Source organism: Hippocampus comes, unplaced genomic scaffold (assembly GCF_001891065.2).
Source record: "Hippocampus comes isolate QL1 unplaced genomic scaffold, H_comes_QL1_v1.1 scaffold53, whole genome shotgun sequence".
NCBI classification, from domain to species: domain Eukaryota; kingdom Metazoa; phylum Chordata; class Actinopteri; order Syngnathiformes; family Syngnathidae; genus Hippocampus; species Hippocampus comes.
In genome coordinates, this window is record NW_017805707.1 from 148,562 (window position 1) to 169,586 (window position 21,025).

The window sequence follows — 21,025 nt, forward strand, 5'->3', positions numbered from 1 at the left end:
CCTTTCCCTCATCCTTCCAAATACACGGTATCATACGTCGTGTAACACTTTGGGGTGGCCACTTTGGGACGACAACCAAACTCGGCACGTTTCCGTGACAACAAAAGCGGCATCACGATGGATTCCATGCAGTTAACGCCTGCGGATGTGTTTGGATGCGTTGTGGTTGTATAGAAATGCTAGCAAAGGATATCAAATGGCGCGCACTCACTCTCTCTCTCTCTCTCTCTCTCTCTCTCACACACACAGACACACACACACACACAGCTCCTGATACATGCGTGTCTATATTGCTTCTCCAGAGAGTCGTTCCTTCGACACCTTCTGGGCGGCGGTGTCCCTCTTTGCCGAGTTTGCTCAGGAGGTGCGACAGTGTCGGGGTGTGGGGGGTGTGGAAGGAGATGATGGGGCATCCTGGGTGACGGGCTGCCATGGTGATTAAGCACCGCGGTCCAAGTTGAAGCGTCCTTCGCACGAAGCGGGGTTTAGACAAAGGAGTTCATGGCGTTGACGGGCGACGGCGCCTCCGAGCTCTCGTTGCCCTCGTGCGTGTCCTTCTCTTTCTTGCCGCTGTACTGGCCGATGAAGGAGCCGTCCTCGTTGAACTGGCCGTCCCCGCCCTCCCCGTAGTCCACCAGGCTGTCGTCGCTCTCGTCGCGCCGCACCGTGCCGTTTGATGGCGTCCGGCTGCCCTTCAGTGGCTTGTGGTCCTCTGTGTCACTGTTAAAAAAAAACCCAAAAGAGCACGTTTGTCATTTCGAAATGTCTTGAACCTTCGACCTCATGTTGGACACAGGTGACTCTGGTGCATCGACTACAATGAACATTTGCTGTACCCTGCACCCGCTTTATGGAAGATTTGTTAATCTTTTTATGCCAGCCAAAGAAAAAAATAAATCAAATATATGAATGACAGCCAATTTCGAGCATTCTGACTGTTTTTTGCTCTGCTTCATGGCTTTAACATTTGATAAATTTTACAAACTATTGACATGCTATGTAGTAGTAGTAGTGGTATTTAGTAGTGTGTGCGTGAGATGGGCCATGTTCACAAGCGTCAAGCATTGTTATGCTACAAGGTGATCTCACTCAAAACACCAATACTGCCGTCTGCTGGTGTTTTATTTTTTTTTCAGGACACTACAAAACCGAAATCCCGTTTAAAAATAACTATATTTGTGCAGGCCAAAACGACTGAAACAGCTGGGCCTTTGCTAGAAGCTAAATGGCTGATGGGAGTGGGGATGTGGCCAAGTGTAGGCTAAGTGAGCTAATAATCATTCAACAAGGAAAGACAAGAACTGTAACTAATAAAATAGATGTTGGCTTTTTTTTTTCTACAACTAAAAGAGTTAATCGCATTAAGTTTGTTAAAGCGGACTAATGTACTTTTGGTTCATGAGATGGTTTCTAGGGTTAGTTGATGTTTAGTCTTGCCTCTGTGGTGCATTTGGTATTGGGCTCCGCTGATGTCTTGGCAGCTTCGCATAATGTTCTATGTACAAATAACCACAGTACGTGAGCAAGTACCAAAGGGAATGAGGAGAGAGAGAGAGGAAAAAAAAAAGCGTGTCTGTCTTACCTGTATTCTCCAAAGGTGCCATCGTCCTCCTTCATGGGCTGGATCTCGGGGTCTTGGTGGGCTTCTTCTTTCTCTTTCACTATTGATGACATAAAAAAAATGACGATTGTTTTAAATACTATGTTGGTCATTTAGCTTTTATTAGCAAAAACGCTTTGTTTTAGCATTAGTTTTAGGTTGGGTTTTTTTTTTTTTATATGTGGTGTATCAGTGGAAAGCAAGATGGGGGGGGGGGGGTTCCCGGTTTTACCTGGATACTTTCCGCCCTTGTTCCTCTTGATGAAGCAGACGATGAGGAGCACCAGGATGAGCAGAGCGATGGCGCACATCAGCCCGATGAACCAGCCTTGCGTGGCGATGTCCACGTGCCGACTGGCCACGGCTACAAAACGCACAAAGATCCAGCCCGTTTTTTTTAAAAAAGGGTACGTGGGGGGTAGTCGATGGTGGAAGTCATGATGCAAGACAAATTTGCAATGATAGACAGAAATAAAGGGGGGAGGATAGGGAGGACACGGGAAGAGTAAAATGAGATTTCTAGCGAGTGAGTGCAACTTGAGATGGGGCTACGCTAAGTCAGAAAGTAAATTCTGAGGTGACGAATGGGACTCATGAGACAAAAAGGAACTACGCTGAGGCATGCCGCCTCACCTGGCACCGTAACCACCTCTTCGTTTGTGGCGTGGAGCGTCGGCCCGGCCGGGTCTCGAGCTACCACGCGCACCCTATAGGACGTCCCTGGCTTTAAGCCTTTTAAAATATGCGAGTGCGAGCCGTTGACCGACTCCTTTTTCCAGTCCTCTTTACCTGAAATCGAGAGTTGCGGGTGGAGAGGAGAGACGTTTACTTCCCGGGGAGACGCCCGCCATTTGAAGATCGTATTGCTGCAAGCGCCGAGCGGAGGCGAGCCTTACTGTTTTCCACCGTGTATTCCACATAAATGTTCTTATGGTGTCCAAAGTATTCCCAAGTGATCAGCGCGCACTCCTCCGAAACGGATGTGTTCACGATGCCAAACACCGGGCCTACAGAGGGCGCTGAATACATAACGGAAAGGGGCGGCGTGTGTTTGGAATCAAAACACCGTGTATGGTATTTACAGCTTTTCGGTGAAGTTTCAGGATGAACCGTTTTAACGTCATGTGATGTCACACACTCATAATGGGTCACAACATTAAGATTAAAGGTGACAGGTTGTAGCGCATCTTGAAATTTCACCGAAAATGTGACTAACTGACTGCCTTGAATTTGATTCTTGCGTCGGGTCAAGTTGGCGGCTTTCGGTTCGAAAGCCAACGAGAGTGAGCGGCAGCACAGATAAGAGACAGAGGGGAAAGCTTGTGTACCCTTGTGAAGCGGGGGGTGCGCAGACCGAGTGACGGGGGAGGTTGGGTGAGAAGGGGGCTCGGTGGGGCCTGAAAGAACACGGAAAAGAGTGAGACAACACAGAGAAAGTCAACCGCGCACTCGCTCCAACGCCCAAAATGCAGACGGCGTGCCAGTCGATCACATCACAGTACATCATTCTCAAGCAGGGGGGGACGGGCCGCTTGGGGGCCCGCGCTTCACACTTTTCCCACCTCTGCTCTCAAGCGCGGTGAGTCGAGCGGTGAAATAAGCACGTGCAGGATCAGCATGCATCTCGCTACCTTCTCGAAAGTGCAAAAACAACAAAGAGCGTCTTGCGGTTGTTGCGGCTGGAGTTTAGGAATGGCAAAATGCGGCGGCGCAACGTTCGGCTTATGACATAACGTGGCGAGCATATACTGCCGCACGTGGCGTACGCCTTCCTCTGTTGGGGATTTTTCAACATGCAGGGCGACTAAAGTGAACTCCAACGGGTTACCTTTGCCCGTCCCGACAGTGGGACGACTGTGAGCTTTGAGAGAAAAGGAAAGAAAAGAGATTGCGGTGCTTTTTTTTTTTTTTTCCTTCCCGCCCTTGTAAGCGGGCTCAATCGTCGTCGCGAAGCCGAGGCGTGCGCTCACTCACTGCTTTCCATGATGGTGGAGGCCTCTTTGGTGAGATTGGCGCCAGCGCCTTTGACGGTCTTTGCGCTCAGGTGGAACTTGTAGAGGACGCTGGAGTTCAGGTTGTCCAGCGTCACCGTGGTCTCGTTGACCGGGAAATCCATGACGGTGACCGGCCCCGCTTCTGTGGTGTTTACAACTGAGAAAGAAGACACAAGTGTGGTTTGTGTGTGTGTGTTTTTTTTTTTTTTTTTGTCTCTTCACAAAGACGTGAAGTGGCTGCTGGTACCTGGCTGGTATTGAAGCGTGTAGCCAATCAGGCGTCCGTTTTTGTGCAGTGGTGGGCCCCATTCCAGAGTGAGAGAGTCCAAACTGGGATTCAAGACGTTTAGAAAAGAAGGTGGTCCTGGGACTAAATCAGAACATGGTACAAATATTTGGGAGGGGACTTCGAAATAATTATTTTTAAAGGCCAAATATCGCGTACAGACCTCCCTCGGGTGTCTCAAACTGCTTGTCCTGACTCTGAGGACCTTCTCCTTTGCTATTCAGGACCCTGATGAAGATGATGTAGAGGCTGTAGGGTTGCAGGCCCGGCAGACGCCCTTCGGTGCGGTTCCCGCTGAAGGTCACAACCTGTTCTTCCGACTCCTGATCCGCTTCCTCCTCGGTCTCGTGCAAGCCTCGCTGCCGACGGTAGTAAACCTGCGGGCGATGTAGCGATGGGAGGCGACGATTAACGTAATTCTGACTGTCTTCATGTGATTTTTACTTTGGGTAGGGCGCTTTGTATGCAGCAATGGTTGGGTTTAAAGTGCCTCTACAAATAACTCATCCTTGTTGCTGTGTTTTACTAAAAAAAAAAAAAAAAAAAAAAAAAAAAAACTACAGTCAAGTGCCAGGGCTGAGCGTGACAGCTCGTGGTGAATGATGATTGACATGACGAGCTTCCAGAGCGGTCGCACGCGGGCACAACCTTCCTAACGCTCAAGGCCTCCCATCTTGTTTATTTCCCGGCGAGGTCCGGCACATACCTTGTAGCCCTTCAGTTTCCCCCGGACCGAATGAGGGGACACCGGCTCCCAGTGGACTTGTGCCGTCGTGCTGTTGTGGACTGTGACCAGGACGCCATCCGGGGCGGACCTCGGCACTTGAAGCGCGGTCAAAAAAGAGGAACCGGTGAGCAAAGAGGAATTTGTTTTGTGAGGAATTTAAACGCGGACGCCGCTCACAGTCTTCCCCCGAGTATCCGATGACGACTTCCGCCTCGGGCCCGTTGCCGTAATCGTTGAGAGCTTGAACTTTGATCTCGTAGGGAACGTAGACGGGAAGTCCGGACACGACAAGATGTGAGCCGTTGGCCACCGTCTTGGAGGACCAATCCTGATCCACGTGCCTCTGTCTCCACAGCACCTTGTACTCCAGACCGGGCCCATTGGACTGGAAGCCTGTGAGCGACTAATCGGACATTTTAGCTGAGGTCAGTCATTTGCCGTGCACGGGCGGGCAGTAAACGCTTCGACTCAACAAAAGCCCCGAGACTAAGTATCGCGGCAGCGCTTTCAGGCCTGCCTTGATGTGACATCGCCACCAGATGTCACTGTTTGCGCTCAGCTTGAGAATGTAATCGCTTACTGTCCAGGAGATGACCAGGTTGCCAGGTTCCGTTCCTTTTCCTTGAACATCCGAAGGATTCTCATCAGGGGCTGCGATGCCAAAGAAAGCACGACAACATGAATGGGCGACTTCGAAAAGATTGACGGGAAATTAGCAGCCGCGTCCGGTAACCTACCCGCCGGGTTGGTTCTGTACTGGCGCGACGGCTGGCTGGCTCGGCTGTAGCCCACCTGGTTCTTGGCCAGAACCCGGAAGGAGTAGTAGACGTACGGCGAGAGTTCCAGTTGCGCCGTGGCGCTCGTACCGGCGACCTCTGTCATGTTGACCCAGACGCCGGGCCGGTGTAGCAAATCCTCATACTGGATCAAAAACTCTAAAAAAGAAAACGACCAATCACCTTCCATTGTAAGGCTTTCACGTCACAATATAAACCAGTTGGAAAAAAATAAAAATAAGACATACTTTGTGTGGGACTGTTGTGTTCATCTCCGGGGAACCAGGTGAGCTGAACACTGCGTTCAGTTTGGTCAGTGAGTTCTAGATCAGTAGGCGGGTCGGGTTTCTCTGTCAAGACAAGAAACTCCTTCAACGACTGGAAAAAAACGAGCATTTGGAAATGTTTTGTTCATTTTATCGAGTAATATTCGGTGAGTGACAATGTCAGTCTTAATGAGGGAATGAGAATAAAGTTATTAAAAAAATAATACTGACGTCTATAAAAAATTGGAATCCATTATTTTAAATAAACTTGATTTTTTTTTTCCCATTTGTGACCCCTCCACCCCCCAAAAAAAATATCTAATCTGTCAAAATGCAAATCATAGCATAAGGCACACACGCAGAGTCTAATTTCGGTCCAAAAGAAGATCAATCGAAATGTTCGATGAGGGTGAGGGTTCAAAGGGTGCAGACAAGGTCACATGACTACACTGCAGACAGGATTTGTTTACCGTAGAAAATAGCTGGAGTGGGAGTAGCCTCTGAGAGAGCAAGAATCAAGAGTAGAGTACACAAAGTTAGTGTAAGTGACGCACACTTGAGACAGCGCAAGAAAAGCAGGGAAAAAAAAAAAGTGGTCAAGCCTAAAGGAACAAAAATAGAAGCTGCCGTTGGCTTCTCGACATTCTCAGCAAGCGTCACAAAGCGGACGCGGGCGAAATAAAGAGCGGAAGTACCGACGACAGTCAGCGTGGCGCTGGCCGAGTCCCGGTCCAGAGTGGTGTTCATGATGCACGTGTACGTGCCCTCATCTTCCTCCGTCACATCTTTGATGACCAAGCTGTCCGTGTCCACCTCAAACCTGACAATCGGAAAGATATGGCCACGTTGGCGGGCGTCGCCGAGTACACGTCGCGTCGCGTCGAGCTCACCTCTCGTCGTCGGGCAGCTCGCCGCCGTTTTTGAGCCAGGTCATGGTGGGGACGAGGGACGGGTCGTGCTTGACTTTACACTCGAAGACGGCGCTGGTGCCCCGTTGCGCCACTTTGTATTCTGGCTGCTTGAGGATGCGCGTGGGCTCCTTCACCTCCAGGAAAACGTGGTTCTCCTTGACGCCCAGGTTGTTGGTGGCGATGCACGTGTACTTGCCGCTGTTTTGCGACTGGGCCACGTTGATCTCCAGGGTACCGTTTTCGTGGATCACATAGGGGTCTTCGCTCTTGATGCTGATCAGACTATCCTTGAACCTACGGAGAAGCAAATTCATTTAAGAGCCGGGCATTTGGGGGGGCAGTTGATAGCAAAGGGATTTTTACCATGTGATGGTCGGGATGGGCGAGCCGAACGTGGCGCAATGCAGTAAAGCGGGGCTATTGGTGATGACCTGGTACACTCGGTTGGGGGGAGTGAGCACCCTCGGAGGCTCGGCTACACGGATCAGAGTCCAAATGGCCGTCAGGCTTGGGGAAAGGCCATCGCGACGCCGACGTTTCGGCACTTACCAAGAACGCTGACAAAAGCGTTGGCGAGCAGGTAGCCAAATTCGTTGGAGGCGTTACACTGGTAAACCGCACTGGAGCCGGACTGCACGCGGCTCAGAACGACGGTATCGGCATCCACCTTGCGGGTGGGGTCCTCAGGAGCGTCTGGAGCACATTAAAGAGCAAATACGTGAAAAAAAAAACAACAACAAAAAAAAAAACAGACTTCACAAGCATGTATAAAGGCACGGCGCTCACTTTCTATGGGCACTCCGTTGACAAACCAACTAATATCCGGCTTCGGGTCTCCACTGACTCGGCAAGTCAGGATGCCGGTCTCATTCGGGGCGAGGATCAGGTTCCTGGGAGCGCTGATCCAGAATGGAGCGGCTGTTGAATAGGAAGGCAAATCAGAAAGAGGAAGAAACCCGAGAGCAGCGGCGCAGAGAATGGGGACTTTCTAGTCAGCTTTTTACGGTTTGCCGCTTGAAGGGGATCGAAAGGTGCTCCTACCTTTAACGGTAACCTTGATGACGTGGTGCGCCGTGCCCAGGCGGTTGGTGGCCGCGCAAGTGTAGTCGCCGGCGTCGGCTTCGCCGACGTCCACAATCTTCAGGGTTTTCTTGTAGTTGAGGAAGGAAACCCTGCTGCTCGGCAGCTCTCCTCCATCTTTCTGCCAAGACATCTCCGGAGTGGGCCTGCCGCGATAAGCGTTATTGGCGTCGCTCTGTCGCAAAGGCACGACGCCGCATCCGTTTGCGCACTTACAAGCCTTCGGCGATGCATTCCAGCTCCAGGGTGTCCCCTCGCAGGACCATCTTGGTGCTGGTGGCGCCCAAAGGCGTCATGAAACCGGGACGGCACTCCACGGTCGGGTTGGCTAATTTGCGAGAGGAGAGAAAGCCGGTGAGATCACACCGAAGGCTGTTTGGGGTGGGAGAGGAGCGCGGGAAGTCACGGCGGGCCATTGAGGGCATCGGAGCGGGTGGAAGGGGCGGACGACGAGGGGGGCGACTTACTCTGCAGCACTGTGACGGAGATGGGCTGCTTCTGCTGGATGGTTTGCGTATATGGGAAGCGGGCATAGCAGATGTAGTCGTTCCTGTTGTCCTCTGGGAGCACGTTGGAAAAGTACAAGTCGCCGTTCAGGGCCTGGGACACGCGATTGTCCAGCGGCAGCTTCTGGAAAACTGATGATTTGGAGGAAAGACGTGTCAATTTTTGTTGTTGTTGTCATTTCGGGAAGCCTGCGAGCTCGAAAATGACAAGATTGACTGACTGTTATCCATCCAAAAGATGACGGGAGGGGGCAGCCCTGCCGGGGGGCGGCACGGCAGCACCATCGAGACCCCCATCTGCACTGTGATGGCCTCAAGTCTTTCTTTCGACCACAAGGGGGACCCTGCGAGTCACCAGGGGGCAGAGGAGGCATATTCACACCATAGGTGACCATTTTCCGATCATGTCCATCAGAGGGCCCCAACCACCGGTCAGCGGGCCCATACCGAGACAGATTTTTTTTTTTTTTTTGCTGAGCATCAATCAACACGCCCCCGTCGATTTACCTTCCCAAGAGCAATATAAATAGGGCTGGGTGAACAACATGTACTAGTCGCAACTGGTCGGTGAGACAAAAAAGGTTGAGGAGCACTGATGATGTCGATGAATTCTTACTGGATTGTCTGATGACAATGTTGTTGGAGACGGCCGTGCCGTGATCATTGTGGGCCGTGCACTGGTACGTCCCCTCGTAGGCCTCGGCCTTTTCCCCACTGATGTCAATGACCAAAGTCCCCGAACCGGGCTTCAGGAGAACTTTGGAGTCTTGCTCCACATCAAAATGGCTCCCATTCCTCGTCCAAGAAAAGCTAACAAGAAAACGGGACAGCTGTTATATTGACAGGTTTGTTTTTATATTTTATGGCCGAGAAGGAATCGACATTAATCATTAAGTGAGTTGGAGGAGGTCGTTTCCATGCTGGCTTATTCGGTCTGACAGGCGAGTGTGTTTCTTGGGGTTGCTGTCCTTGACAACCGTTGCCAAGGCAAGTCTTTTTTATTTTTTTTGTGAATCTCTGCTCAGATCAATCGTTTCAGTGAAGAGAGATGAAAACTAAAATCGGCGCTAAGAGATGCGAAGGTGCAGTTGTTGCGTACCTGGGGTGAGGCTTCCCCTTGGCTTCACAGTGGATGACGATGTTCTCCCGCGGGTCAAAGATGTAATCCTTCGGGGACTGCAGCGTAATCGTGGGGGGCTGGGGCACTGCGGGGAGTCAGGAGAGTTATTCATACACACGCAGTGACGTTTTGAAACACAACCACGGCGTGCCAGGAAACATCACGGCAAGCGACACCACGAGGACAAAAGTATCGGGACAGAACCAAAGAAACTATTCCTCCGGTTGTGTCCCGAAACTTTTGTCATATTGTGTGAGTCCAACAACTTCAAAACCAGCATTTCGAAAAGAAAAATCATAACCGCATGCAACAATGTAAATCAAAGAAGAAGGGGGGTGGGGAGGGGCTCACACTCGAGATGACAATTGGTGCAAACTTACATCCTTCCAGGACCTTAGCTTTTGGTCCGCCAGGGGAACGCAGACACACAGTGACAGAATATGACGGAGAGGGGGTTAGTTTTTCCGGTGAGCTTCAAGAGAAATTGAGCTTTTTAATTGTGCTACTTGGCAGATTCAAGAAATGTACAGTAGGGGGGCACTCAATGTTAAAAAAGTAAGACATTAAAAACATAACCCTTTTGTAACTTGAATTAGAGTTTCCGGGCGCTTCATGAAACAAGAAAGGTCCTTACGATCAAGGGGCACTTCCAGCGCTGATGCCACGTGACTCACGAGGATCACGAGGAGAACGGCGCCAGAGCCCACGGACCTCATCGTATTCTCGCCCGCGTTCAGGTGGAGCACGGCCAAGTCCATTTTGTTCGGCTGGACCTTGCTGTGGTGAAGAAGAGTCAAAAATGACTGCAAATGAGGTGACCCGATTATTTTCCGTTTGGAAATAAAGCAAACTCAACGACACCGGCTGGGGGCTTATCTGCTACAAAAGCATCCCACACAATAGGATGCACTTGACTGGCATTTTCGAGTCACTCGCATGACATCTCTCCGGCCCTCGGGGTCAAACCGGGCACCAATTACGAGAGCACCCCACATGTTCGCCGTTCAACATGTGCCATGCGAGGGCACCCGAGCGGAACCGACCCACACGCGAGCGAGCGAGCGCCCGCGGGCCTCTGCCATCTTTTCTAAAGCGACGCGCCACCACACAAACAAACGCAAGCATGTTGAATTGAACGGGCTTTGGCAAACGATGACGGAAGGCATCAAAGTGCATCATTCCAATCCGTCAGAACAACTCGCGGGTGTGTCATCGCTCATCTTTTGGCTCGCGGGTGAGAACCCAAAAGGTCAAAGGGGCACCCTGCAACACTGCCTCGGTCACTCCATCCTTCTATTTCCAGTCGTGGCCGCCTCATGACGAAGTCCTTACTGAGCACGCGATCGCCATAAATTGGGAGGACGCCGGGCAAAGCGCCTGGCGCTCTTGACACGACAACCCAAACGTCCCCTTTTGATTGGATCCGAAAGCAACATCGGAAGTTGCTCAGCGCGCAGCCTTGTCAGACAGAGTCGCTGAGGGCTGGCAGCCCGACGAGGCGGATAAGGAGGACAAGGGCCGCACATTGGGAAGCGGGGGACGCAAATGGTCATCTGCGGCCACGTCACTAAAAATTCACTGACGTGTTAAAATGTGAACGAATAAAAAAAAAAAAAAAAAAAAAAGAGAAGCAACTGTGAGCACTGATGCTGCAGCGTGCCATAAAAGACTCAAAGCTCGGTTAGCGTGACAATAAAGTTGGGGATGGAGTACTAAAAAAGCTACTTTGCCCGTGGAGCTGACATCACACAGCTGTTGAATGAAAGGAATAAAGTGCGTGCGTACCGGTCATCTGTCGAAGAAAACGACTCGGCCCCAGGCTGCCTCACATCTACTTTTATAAATCATCACCAAAGCAGTTTTGCTCTCAAAGCCCATAAAGAAGCTGTAAGGTGAGAAAATAGCCCAGAGAAACTATTTATTGATGTTGGACACTGAGTCAAGGTTAAACGCTTTGTTCCGAGCTCCGCTCAGAGCGCAGTCTTTTCCCACACTGTCTGGGAAAGCATGCAAATTGTCACGCAAATAATCGGAATCTCACGGCTTGTTGTGTCAATGTCTCGAGTAGGGAGGTTTTGTTTTCCCTCTCCAAGGATGAGACTCCAAAACCCGCCGCTAACTGCTGACTCCATCAGGAGGCGAAACGGGGAGTTGCCTCGGGAGCACGTGCAGTCACCACAAACGAGCTCGCCGGCGGAACCCCCCCCCCCCCCCCACCCCCACTCCCTCGATTGCCGGGGGCGGTTGGCCATTCTCGCATCATCCGCACAATCCCTGCCGGCTTTGGGAAGTGCTGATGGTCAGCGAGATGCGGGCCGTGTCTCTGCCACATCCGCGAGGCGCCCCCGACCTATTGTCCCTCTCGTGTTGTTTACCGGCGGGCAGAGCGCTGAAACGGCAGGGCTACTGCAGGGCATCAAGTGACACCTCACGGGAGCTAGCTAGCGTCAGGAGAGTCGCTCACTATGATGTGGGCTTTAAAAAAAAATATATATATACAAAACTTGTATATATCTGTAAAAAATATATAAATGTTCATCTGAATTACTCGCAGAAGGGCGCATTCAAAACACCCCCCACCCCCCTCCACATGACTCACTATTAGACTTCAGCGTGACACGAGGCAGTGGCTATTCAGGTAACGATGACAGTAATGGGAAGTGCCGTGTTACGCAAGACCCTTCCCATGTGGCTGACCACGGCAGTGATTCTAAACACACGTCATCTGCGGCAACTCTCCGCAATCAGCTCAAAAGTTCATCTTAAACGACGACTTGTGCGATAATAAGTCTGCAAGAGATCTTCCTTACCTGTCAGGGTGTGACCGCCGCGTTCCGCTTCCAGGAAATGGCCCAGATCTGCAATCCAAGTGAGAGCGCGCGTCATGAGGTTCATGTTAATGATAAACAGAAAAAATGGGTTTGGTATAGCAGCGATCGCGGAACTCGGTCAAAGCGAATTTTAGAGGAGATATATATCTTTTTTTAATCATGTTGATATAGACTCCCTGTTCATTTGCATCTATGTTCAATATTGGTGACATTTTTGTTCTTATGAAGGCAATCAAATCTAGTTCCTGCGGGCCTCTCGGGAATGACCAGTCTTGCTGACCTTTAATCAATGACCTCGATGTCTCCCGCCATTTTTATTGCAACGTTAGGGGCAATAAAAATGGCTTCCTTCCGTGACCGTGAATACATTCCGATAATCTACGCGGAGAGTCTCCGTTCATCTCATGTTAGCGACAAAAATAAATCAGGAAAGAAATAAAAATAGTCCCGTTCGGACACGCAGCCATGACGAGCGCCTTCAGCTCGGCCCGGGCAACAAGGCAAACGATGCGAGTGGCCTTTAATAGGCCGGGAATGGCGACGTTTCAAATGATTGGCTCATGTGGGAAGACGAGAGAGAGAGAGAGAGAGATGGGGGCGGGGGGGGGTCCTATTCATTGAACCGGCTGAGGAGCGACAGATTGGAAGGAGAGCGGCAAGCCAGGCCCAAGCTGTGACATGTTGCCATGGAAACAAAACCAGACAGGCAACACTAAGACGGCACCCGATTTCAAAAGCATCACGCCGCAGTCGACGCAATTTGAAGACAAGTCCGCCGAAGTGAATTTAATAACTTCAACTCAAGTGAAAACCCGACGGGGCGGCGAAACTAAGACGACGGTCCGCCGTCTGCGTGCGAATGCATGAGAGAAAAAAAAGTGGAGAGAAACATGCATTATTAACGGACAAATCTAAAAGCATTTCATGGACAGAAGACGCGAGGGGGGGTGAAAGGATATGGGGAGCCGCGTTGCCGTGGCAATGCAACGCTCGAAATTGTCAAAAGTAGACAAACTATTCTTGCTAAAGTGGGTAAGTACAGCTTTATATTTAAATACCTTTTAGATTTTTTTTTTTTTTTTTGCTCCTGTATTGGAGCAAGATATCCAGTCATCAAACAATCTATAAGTTTCACACCGACGACTATCATAAAAATAAAAAAATAAAAAAACACACACACACAACAGCGATATAACTAGATCACATGACCAAGCTGCGATTGCTATGAATATGGAAATAATTCCCTCGAGAGGCCGGCACGACATCACCATCAACGTTTTGTCTCACGGGGGACGCGGCGCGCAACAAAAGCCTGCTGCGCTCCGATTTACTGTCTGCGATTGAATGAGCTGCCTAAGTGACATTTTATGGACCCGCTGGGACTCGACACGTGACCCAATATTTTAGCCAGTGAGCGTGTGAACGCCTTCCCCCTGTCGACTTTCTTTTGTCTGCCGAATTCCGCCCATGTGCGTTTCATCTGTGCAATTAGCCCAAAAAACAAAACTACATTTAAGTGGCACGATTGGGAAAAGTGCGGCACCTGCAGCCTATCATGCGCCATCTGGGTGTGCGATGAGAAAGCCTCAGGCCAACCAGAGAACATCTGTCTCGATGTTTCCGCTGTCCCAAAAAACATGACAAATGACCTAATTAAGGTAATGTGTGTCATTTTGCGGGAAAAAAAGAAGAAAAAAAATGGCCCACTTAGTACCGTGAGGCCTCGATTTAACCTTGAGTAGACTAGAGCAGGCTAAACGTGGCCGCCGTGTTGGCAGCGGAAATAGTCCCTTTCAAATATCATGAAAGTCTGAACGTTAGCTTAGCGTCACCGAAGTCACAAGGTCAAGGTGCGTCTTTTTTTATGCTGTCAAAAACAATGTGACAAAACTTCAAGTGTTGCTGCAGAATAGATTTGACTTAAGGTGCCGATTCTCCCTGGAGAATGCTCTTCAAACTTCGAGGCATACACAGGAGGTGTTCCTCAGCTTGGACGGAGGTCTGCGCGCCATTAAGTGCCCCCCCCACCCCTCGAATACGCATGTGGCCCTTAAAGACACAACCGAAAGTCAAGGCGGCAGTTGCCATGACTCTACAAGTGCCGCTTTAATTTGAACAGTCTGAGAATGTCCTTCAGATGGGATGTAACGCACACAGAGCGTGCACTCTGCAATAAAAGCGCAGGGAGAGCAGAGTTTAATCAGAGAGATTTACGACCCCCTTGGAAGTTACCCGCCCCCCGCCCCACTCCACCACCACCACCACCTGAAGAGGTTAAAAGGACAAATCTCCCTTTTCTGCAGTTCCCACCCTTGACATGCCTTCGTGGCACCACACGGGGCACACGATGGAGCCATCGCAAATGTGCCACAGGGATGGTACTCTTTAAAAAAAAAAAGCGCAAGGATGGAGCATATTGTTGATGGCTCCCAGCATCTCGGAGCACAGCGCTTGCGAGACCTCTGATGCTTGAACCACATCGAGAGGGCCTCATCGAGCAAAAGCTGGGGCCTTCGGTGACAAGACATGTCAAAGACGCGTTGGGAAGGCGTCCCTGAGATCCCTTGGAGACCGCCTCGGCCACGGCAAAGACAAAGATGGCGAGGGAACGACAAAAGGAAATGAGAACGTTGGGCCATAAAGCGCCTTTGGATGAGGGTGGGTCAACACGGGACAGATATGGAGCAGGGGACGCCTGGGAGACGACTAATATTGACCGACTATAGGCAAACGCAGGCGGACGGGTGGCGGGGAAGGAAAACATAACCAACCTAATATTTGTGTTGACACTTTGGGACCTTTAGTAGGAAATTGAAAAAAAAACGGTTGAGCAGCGCAACAGTTCCAAAAGACGAGCTTGGAACGTACTGCTCAAAGTCTTTCTACTTTGCGCTCAGTTATTTGAGATTTGTCGATTACCTTACTCTTTTTTTTGCACAATAGTGACTTTTTTTTTTATGTTGCACTCCGCAAATGCTCCACATATAAAAAAAAATTAATACTAAAACTAATAAAAACTTGACTAAAATGAAGCATTAAAAAAAAAAAAAAAAAACTTGCTCCACCACATATATTAAATTCTGCACTAACGATCCTAATTTGGTTTATTTTCTCAAAAATTGGACAAAGTCACGGCGGGAAAGATGACACCAGATTGCACTTGTTTTTTTGTTTTTTTTACTCCAAGCGCCAAGTCTGATCGTCGCAAGTCTCGCGCGCCCGAATGGATCTAATTTCAGCGGATCTGCTACTTTTAATCAAGAAAATAGATGGCCGCCTCTTCATTTGGAGGTTGCGTTGCTCTCACGAGAGCTTCTGTAAAGCCATGAGTCTTTGCAAATCTGTTGACAGGCTGTATGTCATTGAAAACCAAACTGGAAGGTCAAAAAAAAAAAAAAAAAAGCATCGCCACTGCAAGGCTAACGGTTGCCGACCCAAGCGGGTTCAACATTTAAAAGCTGTCAGCCCCCGAAAAGAAACAATACAGCGTCACGAGCAAACGGTCCAAGGGGGACTCTGGATGATTAGGATTCAGTAACTGAGTATATCCCTCTTCAAGTGGATTTGACCCGCTTTAATGAGCCTACAAAAGGATCACTCAGTTTACAATTAGCAGAAGGAGGGGGGCGGGGCTTGCTTTCACTGTCAGCGTCGCCTTCGGGGTCTCGACTCTAATCACCGGATCAATAGCCCTCATTGTCAATTCAACGTCACGCGCTGACACGTACGGATCGGCGACGTGTGAGCCACGCCACTCGCTCGCCTTCACATTGAAAAACATTTTTTTTCAATGTGTTTTTTTTTTTTTTTTTTTTATGTGCCTTGAGCCCAATGTGCAGTCCGGACAAAAAGGGTTTCCCCAAAAGGCCAGTTTAAAAAAAAAAAAAAAGAGGCAAACAGTATGTCAGGAGTACCAAAGCATCCCTGGCTGCCCGCCAAGTCATTAAACAAAGTTAATTACGGTCTTGCTCGCTCCAAAAGATGTTAAGAAGCAGCTGCCGTCTTCAAATTACAAGAAAAATGTGCTCGGGGTTTATCGAGAGAGCAACATTCCGAGCGGAGATTACCGCATTTACTTTGGTGATCGACGATTTCTTCAATGCGACCACAAAGTGATGGAGCCGCTTCGGTTTGACGATCAAAGGCCGCTTCTATTTTGAGCTACACGATCACACAAATGGAAGAAGCCGCATGAGACTTTTTAGCCTCGGTGAAGAAATACGGGGGGGGGGGGGGGGGAGCAAAAACGAAAAATGAACATCCAGAATGCCAAAGTAGCCTGGATATGATAAGACACACCGCATATGGGACACCAAGCGCCGCAGATTTAAGGCTAAAAATGCGACCGACTTTTAAGTGTCCCGAAATCAGGCAAAGGAGATGACGTTCAGTGTGGCGGTGGCCGCACATGCAAACGGTTTTGCAAATTTCCCAACACGATTTGACTTGTATTTTTTTTGTGAAGCGTACCCTCCAAAATCCAAAGCCTTGCCTCGGAATCTTGATTTCCGGGTCACCTTTGCTTTCCAGATTTCTCTTCAGGCCAATTCCCGCATGCACGCGATGACGTGTGTTTGCTTTAGCCGAGGATTTACGCCTTATACAAAGTCACGCCGGAGCGCGGCCTATTTTGGTACACACAACATATTTTACGTTTCCGTAAGCCGGTGACAATCGGCAAAACGCTTCTGCGGTGAAGTCAGACTTCCTGCTCGAGGCCAAACTCAAAGGAGGCCGAGCTAAACCGAGCTGGGGGATTTTCTCCATTCGTTTATCGAGACGGCCTTCTCTCTGCTGAGAGCTCGTCTGCAGATGCACAAAGAGAAAAAAAAAATTGAAGCATGTTGAAATATTCTCTCAAATTGACACTGCAAATCAGGCTTGAGAAGCAGCACTGGAATGGCCCAGAAATTAAAACGAAGCACAACGATCGCCGAGTCTGATAGGCTCTCACGGTCGTCATGCGATCGTGATGTCTTGATGAGTCGGAGCTCTTTCATGGCTTCTTTGACCTCAATCATTTTCCAACTGTGCTGAAGAAAATATGATTTTCGGCCAACTCTAAAACGAGTTGTTCTTCCAGCACTCCACACAGCCGACTTGCGCAACCTTTCTAGAACGTGCGCGATCCCGGCATTCACCCGCACCGAAAACGAGGCACCCGAGGCCCTGAATATGACACAAAGGCTCGACATCAGCGGTTGCTCAGCAAAAAAACGTGAATGACGCTAGCGCGTGTGTCTCCTCGGATAAATCCGCCGCCTGCGGTCGTACTTCAGAACGCAGCTGGTGATCACGGCGCCATGGCGACCGGCGGTCGTCTTTCATTACTCTTGACTGGACTTCACCTTCACCGGACTAATCTGCCTGGTCCTTGTTTAGAACTGGAGAACAAATCTGAAGAAATATCTCAGCAAAAAATTGCGCTCTTGGCGGCATCCAAATCCCCCCACACACACAAAACCATTTTTTTTCCCTCGCTTCATCAATCCTCATCCTGTCATGCCAATTTATTGTGTCCTCCTACTTTGAAAGAAACCTGCCACCCAAACACGGCCCAGCTGTGAGGTGAGGGCGCAGGTTACCAGAGGCCGTTTGGGGGGGTGGGTGATCATACCCCTCTCCCACTTTCTGACTCACACGAGTCATCATCGCCGCAGGGTGCGAATGCTATTAAGCCAAAAGTATACAGAATCATCTGGGTGCTAATTGTATTAATTTGCCTGCTGTGTCCACATTGGATCAGCGTTCTAGTCAAATGAGGCGGCATTTCAAAACACAGAGAGCCATCGACAAAACGATGCTCTGCACTGTGTGCCAGCGTGCAAGGAAATCGGGGTACAAGTACACACGTGCGGCTAATACAGGAAGGGTTTGGCATCCCTCCAACAAAAGAGGGTTTGAAAAGTATCTCGAAACAATACATTTGGTGGGTGGAGCATTTCAATTGTAATGTGGTTCCGTATCAATGACAAGAATATTTTAAGAATATTCTATTAATTAAAATGGCTGACAATCCAGACTAAGGTGGACTCGAGTGGCTCGTGATTAGACAGTTGAGGGTGAAGGGAACACCTCAAAATGTAGATATGCATACACAGCTCTACTTTCTGACCATGCAAATAATTGATCAGCGATAATTGATCTTTCCCTACTCTTAATTAGCCATTGAGTTGGCTCAACAGCAAAAGGCCGCTGAAGTCTCTCGAAAACGCGCAATATGAGCATCCGTGAGATGAAGGCCCATGTGGCTAAGATGTGCACCGCCGGCGTTTTGGAAACGAACACGTCCAGAAATGGAGCTTGCGGCTACATCTGGCGGCGGTGCACCTCGGGCCCGGATGCACCGGCTGGCTGCAACAATGAAGCGATCGCACGGCTGCCGCTACGATACCACCGCCGCAATTCAGGTGTACTACAAGAGCATCCTTCCTGCACGGAGAGCCACGCAATGCCTTTCATCCCTCGAGATGCTCCGCTGCTCACGAGACGAGAATCATCAAGAAATTAAAAACAACAATCTTCCTCCATATTGCGGGACCTGCTCATCGTCACGGGGAGCCGAATCAATGTGCACTGCACCATTATGCTCCGGCAACACGCACGCCTTCCATCTCCTCGTCAATACAAGAATGGCGTTCGAACTCACAGCTTGCTGCAAATCCGATGTGGCGTCCTGCCCCCTTGCCTCGGCCCAGCTCCGCGCGCGACGCCGGTGGCGATGGTGCTGATGGTGAGGGGAGCGTCCGGACAGCCTCGCGTGTCCGTCCCTCCCGGCCACTGCAGTAGCAACAGACTGTGGTCCTCACCTCTACCGATCCTCCCCTCCTCCGACTCGTCCCGCAGCCGAAACGTGAAGAATGCTCCCCCTACAGGGGAGAACACGCACTTGCTAATATATACACGTTGATGAGCCATCACGTTGTGTCCTGTAAATTATACGCGTAGTAGTATTTCTCTAAACAAAATTTGAGTTTTTTTAGAATCGTGTACTACATTTGTGGTGTGAAGTGACAGCTTATCAGAGTGACAAAATCGTTTTTGAGCGTATTTGTATTTGTACATCTGGGAACAGCGACCCCGTTGACATGTGTGGCAGGAGTTGGTAATGCAGGCATACATACATAACTTTTTAGGCGTTAAACAAAGAAATATGCCATATTACAATATTTCTGTTTTCGTCTATTTATTAAATTGGATTCCTTCAGTCTTGGAGCATTAACTAAAAACTTTTTTTTAACCGTGTTAAGTGCTATCTTGAGTATCATGTTTGATTTTGGATGTGTTTGGAAAAGAGTGAAACATGGAATCGATTTATGTTAAACTACTGATCAGATGTTTATGCAATAAACACGAGGTATCTTAAGACTTATGTGTGTGTGTGTATGTGTTACTTCATCATGAGGCATTACTCACTCCAAACAAGATCCGTTCCGTCATATAAATTGCGTGCAGCAACACTCACCGCCGAGGGCAAGTGAGTCGCTTCAGGGTCAAATCAGGCCAACCTGCAGTTTTAGACATGGAGCTCTCTGCACGATTTCACTTTTTTTTTTTTTTAAAAAGATGTCCATGCGCCGACTGGCTGGTGAGACATATGCAACACCTCAATGTTGTTTTGCACCGGGATGGCTGCAGACAGTGTTGACATTGATGCAAGGCCACCGGGCAAATAAGGTTGTTTTTGTGTGTTTGCAGGTGCGTGCGTGCGTGAGACTGCAAGAAGAGACGCATAAGATAGGTGCTGAACAACACTACTGTGCAAAACTTCGCTGCTGACGTGCTGACAGTGGCGTCTCCCCTTCAACACGTTCTTACGGGAGGCCTTGACCTTTCCTTTATGATTAAGCTCATCATTTACAAGATGGCGAACCAAACACTTTCATTTGCCTTTTCCGGCCTTGGGTGATCTGCGCGGTGTACTTTAGAACCAGTCTGCGTGCATTAAACTGTATTAGGGTAAGCCAACTTTGACAATGACCAGACACCTGCTCTTGAACTGTTACTGTTTAGTTTACATGACAGGCTTCCCTTGTGACCAAATGAACTCCTACCAACAGCTCATGACAGGAACGATCAAAATAGCCGTCTCAGAATACAGGTATATAATTCTGAAGGGGGGGGGATGCTGTTTTGAGCGGCACTAGTCAACATTTTTGCAATCATGTAAAATAAACTGCATTATACTTTTTTTTTTTTTAAAGCTACATTGGCGGTTTTGTATTGAAGGCAAATGAGCGCACACACGTTGCACATTGATAAAACTGAAAAAGTGGAGCAGTTGCTAGGGAACGCCGTGAAGACAATTCTGCCTTGCTTTTTTTTTTTTTTGTACTCCAGCATAAAGCGTGGGAGACAGATAGCTCTCGCCATCCTGCACAACTTGGAAGGAGGAATGTGCGCATATGTAACTTTGTCACGCCTGGTCACGTAAACACAGCCCAGCGAGGGACCATCTACTTTACCATAGCCGCACCTCATTTGTCTCGCGTGCCATTCTCGGGTGCAAGGGGGCTGCGACTTCGACCATGCTCGGCACTTCATCCACTTCACCTGCAAAATACTAATGTGAACTGAAAAGTTACATTTGACGTCCAACAAAAAAAATTGATATATATCTCTTACCTTGATAAGTGTATTTCTTCACCTCAATAAAGGGTAGTGCAGATGATTAACACAACAACTGCTTCTTATTCTCCAAATACTACTTCAAAAGCTAAAAATAAGATCAACTTCTACTCCAGGCTGCGTTGACTGCGAATTGCTCTTGGGGGCCCCCTAGTGGCTTGCATGGCCTTAAGCAGCTGCTGGCTTTGCTTTTGCCTTGGGCTGGCAGATTTCACATTGGAGCCTTCCCATCTAAGAGGCACACTACCAGTGAAGGGAAACCGTTGGCATCCATCAAAATATTGTGGTGAAGTTTTCCTC

The 21,025-nt window shown here is 49.3% G+C and overlaps 1 protein-coding gene across 7 annotated transcripts; it reads right to left on the reverse strand.

Moving 5' to 3' along the window:
- nrcama (neuronal cell adhesion molecule a) lies at positions 1-20,698 on the reverse strand. Of its 7 annotated transcripts, XM_019882960.1 has the most exons (32): positions 20,574-20,691; positions 18,747-18,966; positions 12,077-12,124; positions 9,901-10,043; positions 9,647-9,664; positions 9,246-9,351; positions 8,763-8,956; positions 8,368-8,490; positions 8,108-8,278; positions 7,857-7,968; positions 7,602-7,786; positions 7,347-7,478; positions 7,110-7,253; positions 6,924-7,035; positions 6,540-6,854; positions 6,345-6,469; positions 6,120-6,149; positions 5,632-5,733; positions 5,345-5,542; positions 5,188-5,258; positions 4,785-5,010; positions 4,587-4,702; positions 4,044-4,257; positions 3,842-3,964; positions 3,575-3,751; positions 3,429-3,461; positions 2,929-2,997; positions 2,497-2,619; positions 2,234-2,389; positions 1,833-1,964; positions 1,583-1,661; positions 1-720 (listed from the first exon to the last, which is right to left on the reverse strand). In XM_019882960.1, exons 4-32 carry the CDS (start codon positions 10,022-10,024, stop codon positions 486-488), a joined length of 3,945 nt encoding a protein of 1,314 aa, XP_019738519.1. In that variant the 5' UTR covers positions 10,025-10,043; positions 12,077-12,124; positions 18,747-18,966; positions 20,574-20,691; the 3' UTR covers positions 1-485. The 7 variants fall into 7 exon arrangements, with proteins under 7 accessions (XP_019738519.1, XP_019738516.1, XP_019738517.1 ...); XM_019882957.1 differs by having other exon boundaries at positions 2,497-2,997; positions 20,574-20,697; XM_019882958.1 differs by lacking the exon at positions 6,120-6,149 and having other exon boundaries at positions 2,497-2,997; positions 20,574-20,697.
- Between the last annotated feature and the right edge of the window lie 327 nt (positions 20,699-21,025).

Bases quoted from the DNA above. Each gene is read 5' to 3' on its own strand.
- nrcama (XM_019882957.1), bottom strand. From the start codon at position 10,024: ATGGACTTGGCCGTGCTCCACCTGAACGCGGGCGAGAATACGATGAGG. The intron at 6,470-6,539 runs GTGAGCTCGACG...TCCGATTGTCAG, and splicing joins GAGCTGCCCGACGACGAGAG to GTTTGAGGTGGACACGGACA. The intron at 2,390-2,496 runs GTAAGGCTCGCC...TCTCGATTTCAG, and splicing joins GGAATACACGGTGGAAAACA to GTAAAGAGGACTGGAAAAAG.